The sequence below is a fragment of the Leucoraja erinacea genome, chromosome 17, assembly GCF_028641065.1.
Source record: "Leucoraja erinacea ecotype New England chromosome 17, Leri_hhj_1, whole genome shotgun sequence".
Lineage (NCBI taxonomy): Eukaryota > Metazoa > Chordata > Chondrichthyes > Rajiformes > Rajidae > Leucoraja > Leucoraja erinaceus.
Genome location: NC_073393.1, coordinates 6,946,107 through 6,959,149, shown reverse-complemented (window position 1 = coordinate 6,959,149; position 13,043 = coordinate 6,946,107). Strand labels below are relative to the sequence as shown.

Below are 13,043 nucleotides of genomic sequence, written 5' to 3'. Positions count from 1 at the left end.
GAATGATGAGAATAATAGATAAGTGAATGGCCATAGTCTCTTCCCCAGTAAATGGAAGTTTAAAACTAAACATAGATTTACAGTGAGAGGGGAAAGATTTAAAAGAGACACGAGGTGAACATTTTTATGCAGAGGATGGCATTTATATGAAGGAGCTGCCAGAGAAAATAGTATGAATGGGTACAACCATGACATTTAAAAGTCCGTTGGACAGGTATATGGATAAGAAAGGTCTGGAGGAATATGGGCAAGCACTGAAAATTGGGATTTGCTCAGTTAGGCAACTTGGTCAGCTTGGTTCTACACTATACAGCCCTGCTTCTATACTGTACTGCTCTACGACTTCGTATTGTATATAACTTTGTATTGTGAATTTAGTTTGCAGCTGCTGTGCAGATACAGCAAGTTCAATAGAGTTCAGTTTATGTATTTGCCGAGCTGGACAGCTTCACAAAAAAATGTACTCTCAAATCAGATTTCTCTTTATAACATTCCCTTAACTGAAATTAAAGCAGCATTTTTGCCTCACAATTTGTTAGTAAAATATGGGCCAGTGATATATTTAACGAATAATAGTAAAATAACATGTACATTTGTACATACAGTCTCATTCCTGTATGAACTTTATAAAGATGTACACCAGAGCCTCACCAGTATATTAAGAATTTATTTTTGATGGGATATTTCTGACAGGGAAATGATTTCTATCAGAGCTGTTAAAGCTGCCAAGAAATGAAGAACTGTTTTTCAACCTCTCTTCTTAAGCAGGATCATTGGGGTGTTGATCACAGTTATAGGGTTATATGGATACATAGAGTATTGGATCTTTTAAGAGAAAGATGGGCAAATGTTTGAAGCAGCGGAAACTGCACTATTATAGGAAGAAACAAACTCTGTGGGATTGGTTTTAGATTCCTGAAGCAAAGATATAGTGTTGATACAATGGGCTAAATGGCCCCCTTCTACCAGCATCTACAGTTCCTTGAGTTTAGTTTTGCAAACGTAGTCGTTTCAGCAGATGTTACATCTTAAGGAAAAATGCATAATTTGAATAAAAAATATATACAGCATTCATGAGTTATAATTACTTCAATAAAAACTATTTACAGTGTGGGAAAGGTGTGGAATGCAGTGTGAAAATCATTTAAGGCAACTTAAGCTATTACTCATAATGAATTGCATAAAGTGAGATATTTAACAGGAATTTATATTTGCTTTAAATTCTAAATATTGTGAATAGATTAAACAAACAGGTTTAGTTTTGACTGAGCCAAAAGTGAAATTTCAAATGACCACCAGATTTTTCCTGTTAAACATATTTATTAGTTTCTCGCAGAGTATCAATATTCCGTAAAATAATCCATTCAAATTGCTCCCACATTGGCATCTTCATACCTTTCATTGTAAAACTCAGTTAAAGTAGCTTTATTGATAACATTTGGTAACTTTACATAGGAATATTACAAAATTTTGAGATTTTAAAAATCAACCCTGTAATTTATCCCATCAGATAAACCATAAAAAGAAGTTTAATGTGATACCTAATTCACATTCATATCTTCAGTATTAAAAAAGTTATGGTCATTTTCATACTCGGAAATTAACATCTTGTTCCCTACTGCTTTTCCATTGACTTAACACAAAAGCTGTGATCGAGGACAGTCAAAAGCCTATAACTTTCTTAACAATTACGAGAACTGAATGAAATTTTCACATTATAGATTGAAGCATTCTGAAACAAATATGAAACATCTTACTTGGATGACCTGAAATGGAAGCATATAATTAGTTAGTACCTAATTGCAAAATTACAAAATTGACAGTTGTGAGGGAAATAGTAATAAACACCAGCACTGCCTTGAAAATTAAAAAATGTGATATTCTCAAGATCAGAACTTTAATATTATTGTATTATATGCTGTGTCTGTAACAGACAGGTAAAGAAATTACAATTTCTAGCAAAAGACCAAGTCTTTATAGAGAAGATCAGTTGCTAGCTGGTACATTGGCATATTATTATCAGTAACATCATCATACTCCTCAGATTGTAACCAATAAGCAACTCTGTACACCTTGTTTTTCCTCAACTTTTCAATTTTGGCATTGTAAACTATAAGTTTTTGCTCTTCAAACCACGCATGACATGCCTTTCTGCTCACTACTTTCCCATTAAGAATGTCCTTGTAGATCATCACATTTGGAGTAGTCCAAATTCGGATAATCTCTGCGAATGCTGTCTAAATCAGTCTCTTTTGCTGGGCATTTAGATTGACAATTTTGCATTTCTTCTTCGGAAACATCTGTTTAAAATGTAAAGAAAAAAAAACACCGAACAGCATTAACAGAAACAAGTTATTATTTGCAGTTTTAGATAAAAAGGTAGAATTGATAAAGTTAAACGCTAAAACAAATAGTAAATACCCAACAAAAAACTAATATTCATCAGTTTCATCTAATCAATTAAATTAATCTAAATTCAATTACTAGAACTAAACATCTACCCATTTCTTAAGAAAAGGCTAAACTTTTTAAATAGCTTAAGTATCCAAATAGCAAATAACAAACTGATCCCATTCACACAAGAATTCACAATATAACATGATTTTTAAATCTCACTTTGTCACGAATTTATATGCCAAATGGAAGGAATTTAATGTTTGATTCCCATAAATTAATCCAGAAACATCCACTCTCAAGATAATCAAAATCATTATTTTTTTGCACAATACATCTGACTAAAACTGTACTGTGGATATTTAATATGAAAATGTTGATCATGGATAGACAATAACACAAAACATAGATGATTTAGATGTTCTTATGACATGATTGTGCAAAAAAAATAATGATTTTGATTATCTTGAGAGTGGATGTTTCTGGGATGTGACCGATTGGAATGTTGCCTTTGCCATAAATTTTAAGCCCATATCGGCAGGCAAGATACGGCCGATTCGTATGTGGGCCTAAATAATTTTTTTCGCATCATAAGATTAAAATGGCCATACCAAAAAGCAAGGTAATATGTTAAATAAACGACATACCTTTTGTTTTGTCCTGATATTGCGATTGTCCTGATGTTGAAGGCATTGAAGGCATTAGAAGTCGCGTTTAACTTCAATGCAGCGATGCAATCGTCCAGCAAATTAAAAACAAAAACGGGAACGGAAGCGCGAACGTTTTTTCTTCATCAGCTAGCAGCCCGAGGAAATCCCTCTCCAACAACCAATACAAATCTGTATTTTAATTCCCCCCCAAAAGCCACCAGAATCTCACGCACAGGCAGCGGCAGATCTGCAGCGCCACTGATGGTAGGTTTTGTAACAACGCTACTTTACAGTTTACACATTTCGGCAAATGCAAATAACTAGGTTTCCAACAGGTATGACTCAAAAAAATCAATCGAGAAAATAAGATAGTACAGTGTAAATGAGGAGAAAATATGCAAATCCATTCAACATCTTCATATGATGTGTAGAAAGGAACTGCAGATGCTGGTTTAAACCAAAGAAAGATACAAAAAGCTGGCGTAACTCAGAGGGTCAGACAGCATCTCTGGGGAAAAGGAATAGGTGATGTTTCAGGGTCGAGACCACAATGCTTTTTATTTTAAACTTATTAACTTGAATAACCATATAACAATAATAACATATACCAATACGATCGTTCTAGTCCATAGACAACAAAAAGTCCCATATACTGCGAGTATAACTCGGCAGGTCCCTTCCCATCCATATCTATCCAGATTTTTAAATGATAAAAACGAACCTGACCACCTTCGGAAGCTCATTCCAACAGCTACCACTCTCTGAGTAAAGAAGTTCCCCATCATGTTGCCCCTAAACTTCAGACCCTTACTTCTCATGTCATGTCCCCTTGTTTGAATCTTCCCTACTCTCAGTGGGAAAAGCTTTATTCTTGAACTATTAATAACATATACCAATACATCGTATGAACATAGACACAAAAAGCTGGAGTAACTCGGCAGGTCAGACAGCATCTCTGGAGAAAGGGAATAGGTGACCTTTCGGATCAGAAGAAGGGACTTGACCCACTAAGTTGCTCCAGCATTGAGAGGTGTAGCTTCTTATTCTTATGGAGCTCTACGTTTTATCACTGCTGCTGCCATTTCCCACCCTATTTTCACTTTTATTTTGCCTTCCCTTCCCTGACTCTCCATTTCAAAGGTTAGTTTAGCAAACACGATATTTTTCAGTCAATGGTTTCCCAACACCACTCTGCTTCATATGAAGTCTCGAGCCCATTTTCCAAGTTTCTCAGGCAAGTTGATCAGTTAAATTTCTTTCAAGCAGGGTGTATAGTTTCATTTAACCATGTTTTGTTTTAACCTATTAACTCCCTTAGATCTTGAAACTCACCAGGTAAAAGGCAAGAGGTCAGATCAACGGGATAAGTGCCTTTGTAGGGTTGACAATGCTTGTCTCTGTTCCCCAGAGCTACTTTTGAAATATTCTACCAGATTGACATGTTTTTCTTTCTCGCCAACCATATAATTCTACTATAAGTACTGAATAGCTACCCATTTTTATAATTACATGTTCTTTAAAATGTCGCAGTCCCCCTCAGAGTTTTAAACATAAGCGTTGCATATCCTGCAGTGACTCCGGCCCTGCTCCATCCCCATGAACATTCAATGCTTTCCACCCAGAAATCAATAGATTCTCACTTTTTCCTCCTGCTTTCCAACTTCCCTCACCTCATACTACCCTCACCATCATGGTGATCTTTCTTCTCACCTTTCATCTCCAATGCACACAGTTACATTGAGCTTCAGGCCCCATTGTGCTCCTGTTCTCAGAATCCCTCGGTGATCTTCGACCCCCTCCCCTTGTCAGCAATCATCAATCCCTGTGCATATCACCTCCACAATCCTAAGCTCATACTCCCCCACGCATGCCCACTCAAACATGATCTCAAATCCTCCACCTCCTCCTCCTCCATGTCTTCCAGCTTCACTTATCTGCTAGCTCCTACATAATTGACAAATGCTCCTCAGCTGATTTCTTACCAGACAGGAAGCTAGCCTGCCAGTTAACCAAAACAGCAGAAAAAGACAAAGTGCTGGAGTAACTCAACGGGTCAGGTAGCATCTACGGAGAACATGGATAAGCAACGTTTTGGACGACGTCCCTTCTTCAGACTGATTGTGGTGGAGGAGGCTGGGGGAGGGAAAGGCCGGGGGGAGGGGGGGGGGGGGGGGGGGGCTTGATAAAGCCTGGCAGGTAATCGGTGGATACAGGTGAAGGGATTTTTTTGATAGGCAGATGGCTGGACAAAGGCCAGGGATAGAATGACAAATAGTGTGAGATAAGGACAGCAATCTGTTAACGCAGGTAACATGTTGAGAAGACCTAAAAGCCATTGCACTTAATTTAATTAGACATCCCCAAACCAATATTCCCAGGTTTACTGTGTGGATATCTTTTGCCTCTATTCTCTCTGGGCAAAAGTCATTCCCACAATTAAGACGAATATTAAGTGAGGCCTGAATGGTAATGAATCCCGTGATCCATTACAAGCTGAAATGTAACCCAAATGTCAGCACCACCTCCCAATCAGAGAAGTATGTCAGAAACCATAAATTAGGGTGGAAAAATATATTTTTTAAAACATGTTTTGTTTTTAGAACTACAAATGTCTCATATGTTTTTGGTTACACTAGTTATTCAAATCATCGACTAGGTGTCACATTTGCCTGATTCCTAAATAAGGACTCATTTGCCTTATTCCACGATGTCGTTATTTTCTTTCTTGAACTCACTGCAAAGTTCAAGCTTAATCAAAAAGAATCCAAAATCAATCCAACGTTCATTTCCCCATGTTGTTAGAAAGTATTGATACATAAAACTTAACTGGTGGCTGACATTTGATAGCGTAAGTGTCTCCACGACAAGGTCATAACCAGGGTAAGCATGTAGTCATCACTCTGTTATCACTTCTAAACCTCTTTATGTTGATTTCCTCTCTAACGGACCAAATGTCAACATGGGCAAGTTTAGATGAAGCATCATTGTTCCAAGTATTTAGGAGGACAATATTCACATTCTTTAACACTGAACCTATAATAGTCCTATTTAACTAGACTTCTGGGCACAGTATGCATTAAACCTTTCACACACCTTCTTAGTGTGTGTGTGTGAATTTATGGCTCACTCTGAGCAACTCATGTATCAGACACGCTGGAACCTGCATCTGAGACAGCAGGACCCAGTGCACACTTCCTCCGCAGACCAATATTTTATTGTTAATTAAGTGAAACTGTTTTCCTTTTTATAAAAAACCAAGTAGTTCAAATTACCATTTGTTTCAGAGCAAATATTCCACCTATACTATGGCACGGTGAGACAATTTGATTTTGTCTTGTGTCCTAACTAAATATACTGTATGAGGATATTCAAATTAAACAGGGTTATTCCAACTTAATAACAGGTTAACAATGTTAGTTCACTGTACTAACAATTAGTTAGTTAATGGTACTAACTTTTGTTTTTACTGAAGATATTTACATAGGTAAAAGCATGTTATAATTGAATTTTAGACTATTTGAGAGTGGTGTAAAACACATCACTCAAAGGTGATCAGAAAATTACAATTTCTCAATAAACAATGCAAATTCCTGTTTTTTTTTTAGCTGGGAAAAAATCCCAAACATCGCCTGATACTATCCTCTTACCTCAAGAGATTGGATATCAGATGTTTTAAAGGTAAGTGCATACTGTAAGCACAATTTCATAAATGATACCGTCCGCATATAATTTTCATTTCAAATAAAAACAGGATGACAATGCCTGTAGATTTTATGAAGGCAACATCTGAATTATTTGACAAGCAACACCTAGATCACCTCATGGGAAATGGGAAAGCTAAATAGGTAGAATGCTTAAACAAAAATTACCAAGCATAAAGTAACAGTCGCCAGGGTGCAGTGGCAATGCCAGACCTGGTGTTTCAATGTCCCAGGCTATTTTTAAGCCAACATGCCAAAGTGTTGGGTCTCTGCCCTCAACTGAGTTCTTGTTGCTTTCATCCAAAGCAGGTCCTAAATCTGTAAAGGAGAAAGGGCAAGAGTTGAGTAAAAATGATTTATTAGAACTTCAGTAAAATATATGCCTCCTTTACAGACAAGCCCCATATTCAGAAGCAGATTACATAAAGCAGACTAATGAATTTAGTTGGTGCTTAAGTGATTAGGGATTCCGTGCATTGCAGAAACCGCAGATCAAAATGTCCAACTGTCTAACATATGCACTGTAATCTGTCAAGTGATTTCACTTATGCCTGACTGTAAATAAAAAACATAATGACAAGCCCAAATGACTTTTATGCCTGGATACTCTACAGTTTGATCTAAGAGCACACAAATTTAAAAAAATGCCTCTCACAAAAAAAAGCAAGCCTCTTCGTGATTAGGTTAAAAATTCTTGTTTGGAAAACCTGGAATTTAATTTCACCGTAGTGCTTAAAGAAAATCTACACATAAAGCTGCTTTGAAGGCACTTTAACATAATGGAGCATAACAAATACAGCAACAAACCTCTGTGGGCTAACTGGATGTCTGTTCGACAAAACTTCTCTAACTTTTGGCAAACATCGCCCAACTGCAACACTGTTCCCAATATGGCACCAATAAAATACAGCACTACAATCAAAAAGAGTAATTTCAATCAAGGTTTCCTGGGGTTTCCTAATAAACCCAGCACATTTGGAATGTGCTTGTTAAAATGAGGGTTATTTTTGGGGAGTTTTTTCCCCTCCCCCAAAAAGTTTTATCGCTAAAACCCAAAGTTCAAGCAGAGCACCCTAGTTAGGAATTTAAAAGCTCAGATAATTGCAGACTATCATATAACAAGCCAGAATATTATGATCACTGAATATGAAGATAATATAAAACTAAAACTGTATTCTATTCATTTACATGTATAATGTGGCCTATCATTTCTCAAAGATTTACTTGTAATGTCTGGGTTTGTACAACAGAAAGCAAAGAAAGCATATTACAACAATGGCAGAAGCTGAACGGAGTACTTCTGTTCAAAGCTAACCCCAGTAGTATCTTGAAAGTGAAGTGTATGGTAATAAAATCAGCATGCAGCAACAGCTAGTTCATTTTTGACAAATCACTCCAATAGAGAAACGATGATGTCAATGACAATAAAAGCATTTATACGAGTTGAAATGTGTACCTGAGGGACCCAGCAATGATTTTTTTGTTACAGATTTTATATTCTTGGCATCCACCCAGTTAGGTAATTACAGTACACACAAGCTCTGCATGCATAAAAAGTATAGGGCAACTTATGTAAACAAAATGGATTCCATAAAATACAGAAACATGTATGCCCACACATGTCGATTTAACATTTCTGCAGCACTCTAAAACAATTAGCAAACAGTAAATCTAAATTAGTTTACAAGTTTGCAGGTGTGCAGCCTCTGTGCGTGAAGCAAGCTTCAGGGGGTGGAAACATTAAAACAGCAAGTAGTAACTCGGTAAATCTCCATACATACCATCACAGCTGTAGCTGTACACTGCAACCGTTGACCTTTCCACCAGGTTCTCGTCATGATGCCAACTCACAGCCATCTTTCCCATATCAAAATAAGGTTCCTCTTTTAGGTATTTCATTCTTGAAGGGTCCATGTAGTTCAAAAGAGCCACATTAAAGGAAGTTCTATCTTTTAACACAGTATTAATATTGATTTTTTGATTGTTAAGAACTCCTTTCCCGCTTTCAGTGTCCTCATTTAAAGAAGTTGTTGCTTTCTCCACAAATCCTATTTCCTCATCCGCAGCAGGATAATGATCTACCAAAATCTTCACTGCTTCCGCATGTAAGTATTCATTGAGATCTTTAATAGCTTGGCAGGCTTTACCTATTTCATTGTTGCTGTACTTCACCTCAACACCATGGGAAGGCCAAGGTATCGCAAACAGCCTTGTATTCAAGTAACGATAAGTGTGGCCTGGATTTCCAACAAGTAGTCGATAAACGGGCGTAAGAACATCTTTGCCTTTTATTTGAACAAGATCTTGTGCAAAACATTTGTAATCTTGCAGAGTTGTCAATCCTTGCTGAACTTTTTGATGAATATCGTCAGGTACACAGCAGGCTTGTCTTAAGTGTAATTTGGAATATTTAGCCTTTGACTAAACAGAGGGAAAATGTTTTTCATTACACTTTTGTATTAATAGAAATCTTCCAATAACTTTAGAATAATTCACTTTTCTCTCGATACATGTTAAAATGCAAGGGGAGACTTAGAATCTCTACATAACCTATGCATGATATGATGATGTAGTAAAAAATTAAGGTATTCAAAGCACGTAATGCGAATTCCACTATTTGTACGAGTGGTGTGAAGCAACTCACTAATCAGCATAATTGGCACATTTATAGCAGCAGTATGTAGATAATAAGAACATTCCATTCAATATTACACTTTCATGCATAAAAACACAAATTTACAATCAGAAAATGTTCAAAATAATCTGCATTATCTATCTACTTCCACAACAACTTTTGTACAATTAAAAAAATATAGTGCAACCTAAAAATATAAATACAAATGGAAAATGTTAGAACAAACCATCAGATTAGGCATCAACACGGGTTTATCTGGGTAAGAGCTATTCATTTGTTTAACAACCAGTCAGATAACAGAAAATGCTGGAAATATTCAGAAAACCAGGCAGCATCTGTAAATATTTTGCTGTGGTATCAAAGCCAAAATGTTAAGGATCCTGCTATTACAATGTCTGAAATATATAATGCTATACTATATATAATCATATATAATGCACAGCAGGCATTGGTATTGTGCTTCACTAAATTAAAATATTTTTTCACTTGTAATTGTTTGTAAGTCTCCACCCTTTTCTAAAGCCCTAGAAGCTCTGTTATTAAATATATTGAAGATAGGAATTGATAGATAGTTAGACCCTAAAGGTATTGCTCAAGAAGGTGGAGTTGATGTAGAACTATTTTAACAGACTCATGGAAACTTATTGGTCGCATTAGTTTCATGTTGTTGTACTTATTTATGTTCATACATCCATATAATAGTATTTATAATGACCCATTTATTTAGCCAAATCTGACACTATTCTTTACTTTTCCGGTTTAACTCAGAACTCATTATTGGCAGTCCCCGCAACAGGAGAGCTGTCGAGGAGCTCCTCGAGCAACTCAGTGGGTCAGGCAGCATATCTGGAGGGAATAGGCATGCGACATTTTGGGTCGGGACTTTTCTTCAGACTGATTGTACTACAGTAGAGAAAGCTGGAAAATTAGTGAAGGGTGGAACAAAGCTTGGCGAGTGATGGGTGGATACAAGTGAGGGGTGTTTTGATTTGCAACCGGCTACGCTCTTGATTGTAAATGTCGGAATTCAGAATGCATCAGGTTATCTGCTTTTACCCTCAGCATACATTAAAACCTTTACCACAAACACAACCTATACAATTTAAGTTTAAACTATTACCTTCTGAGACTCTTCAGACTTTCGTTGCTGGATTATTCAACCCCAAAGTTAGACTAAATAACAATTTGGTGTCTAGGTTCTTCTGTCCTCCATTCGATAAATCTATTACTTTGTGATGCACCATTCTGCAGCCAAACATGCCTGAATAACCTAGCCATTTATAAAGCAAATGACCAACAATGCCAAGTAAGAACTTATAAACCAGTGTTCAGGAAGCAGAAGTGTATTTGAGCCTATTAAGCATCACCTGCCTTATTATCTATCTTGACAGAGGCAATGTCAAAATTCCAGCAGAAACCATTTCCAGTTTTAATGCGTACCCTATATTTTCTTTCAGCATTATATTAAATTTGAATTAAAAAAACTTGATTTTTGATGTCATAAACTCATTCTGTCTGGTAATGGTGATTGAGCAATGGTGTAATATATAGTGCCCTCCATAATGTTTGGGACAAAGTCCCATCATTTATTTATTTGACTCTGTACTCCATAATTTGAGATTTGTAATAGAAAAAAATCACGAAGTTAAAGTGCACATTGTCAGATTTTATTAACGGGTATTTTTTATACATTTTGGTTTCACCGTGTAGAAATTACAGCTGTGTTTATACATAGTCCACCCATTTCAGGGCACCACAATGTTTGGGACACATGGCTTTACATGTGTTTGTAATTGCTCAGGGGTGTTTAAATGCCTCCTTAATGTAGGTATAAGAGAGCTCTAAGCACCTAGGAATCCAGTACCTGGAATCCTGGAATGTTTAAATAAGAACTGCAGATGCTGGAAAAATCGAAGGTAGAAAGAAAATGCTGGAGTGAGTTTCTCCAGCATTTTCTCCCACCTCAGGTACCTGGAAGGTGATTTGGCTGTTCCGCATCCTGCGCAAAGCCGCCCGCACGACCACGCACCTTCTGAGTCTGGGCTTCACTGTCAGGATCGGGGTTGTCAGTAGGCCGGGGACGAGTGAGTATGATATTTGAGTTCAGTGCTCCGGGTGGCATCCTCGAAGGGATCTATGTGAACACGTGATCCTATCTGCTCAAGTAAAAAGAAATGCCTCAAAACTCATTGGCCGGCGGCTCATTCTACAGCAAGACAATAATCCCAAACATACTGCTAAAGCAACAAAGGAGTTTTTCAAAGCTAAAAAATAATCAATTCTTGAGTGGCCAAGTCAATCAACCGATCTGAACCCAATTGAGCATGCCTTATATATGCTGAAGAGAAAACTGAAGGGGACTAGCCCCCAAAACAAGCATAAGCTAAAGATGGCTGCAATACAGGCCTGGCAGAGCATCACCAGAGAAGACATCCAGCAACTGGTGATGTCCATGAATCGCAGACTTCAAGCAGTCACTGACAATGTGCACTTTAACCACATGTGATTTTTTAAATTACAAATCTCAAATTGTGGAGTACAGAGGCAAATAAATAAATGATGGGTCTTTGGCCCAAACATTATGGAGGACACTGTATGCAATAATTAAGTGCACTTTATGTTTCAGAGCATATTAGCATACCAGCTCTTCAAACTTCTCATCTTTGGGCGTTAAATAGGGAAGCTTTCGGTCTTCAATCTCTCGTAACAGCTTCTGCCTCTGTTAGAAAGGGGAGAAAATAAAATAAATTAATGTTAAAGTAAAAGAACACAGTATCTTACTATTGCTTTTTAGCGCTAATACTGCCAGATATCTCCCCACTATACCACCAAATTAAAATTTCATGATAAATATGGCCCCTAAAACATAAATTTGACAGACTCCAAAAAAGTAAGTTGGAATTGTGATGGATGATATGCCACTACCCCACACTATTGTTTGCAATGAAGGCAGTACACTAATTTTGTGCTGCCTGCTCATTTAATTATAATTAATCTTAACTGGAAATACATTGCAGTTAATTGGCATATTAGCAGGAATTCTACAGTGATTCCAATGCAGAAAAACTGACGAACACCACAAATTAGGTGAGAGCAGGCTGCATGATTTTCCAGATATTATATGATGGTCTTGATGGAGAAATCCCAAAGGCAGTTCCCTGTTTCTTCAAGAGACCAAGAGTGGAGTGAGAGTAGATAATTGTGGGGTATCAGCAACTGAGGTGAGGCTCAAATAACCTGTTTGCAGTGATTGACCCAGCACATAAGAAAAGACTATAGTCAGAACATTGCAATGGTCAGACAAAAACCAAGCACCACCTGGATAATTGAGAAGTAAAATCCTTCTTGGTTGCTGAACCATACAAGCCACCGACAAAGCAACACATGCCCAGTCAGTGGCCTCCTGCAGCTGGTGGAAGCCAATGTTATTTAGATGTCTGGTGATTCACTTCACAAAATAGTGGGAGACCAACGGAGCACATACCTGATTCCCTTCCCACTTCAACCGTTCCCTTATTGTTACCAGTCCATCACGATCATAGACTGTTACCAGCGAAGATGATAGTCCTCAGTAAACTAAGGTTATGTACTCGCCAGAGCATTTTAGAAACAAGCTCTTCAGCAAACTTGTCCATTCTGACCAAGATGCCACATCTATGTCGG

At 37.3% G+C, this 13,043-nt stretch overlaps 1 protein-coding gene across 2 annotated transcripts in view; it reads right to left on the bottom strand.

Annotated features, from left to right (window-relative positions):
• Positions 1 to 13,043, bottom strand: part of fto (FTO alpha-ketoglutarate dependent dioxygenase) — a 289,056-nt gene that overhangs the window by 231,902 nt on the left and 44,111 nt on the right. For both annotated transcript variants that reach the window (XM_055648439.1, XM_055648440.1), the window contains exons 2-4: positions 12,022 to 12,099; positions 8,527 to 9,166; positions 6,914 to 7,063 (exon numbers count right to left, since the gene is read on the bottom strand). In XM_055648439.1, coding sequence (XP_055504414.1) covers positions 6,914 to 7,063; positions 8,527 to 9,166; positions 12,022 to 12,099 — 868 coding nt within the window. The remainder of the gene's footprint in view (positions 1 to 6,913; positions 7,064 to 8,526; positions 9,167 to 12,021; positions 12,100 to 13,043) is intronic.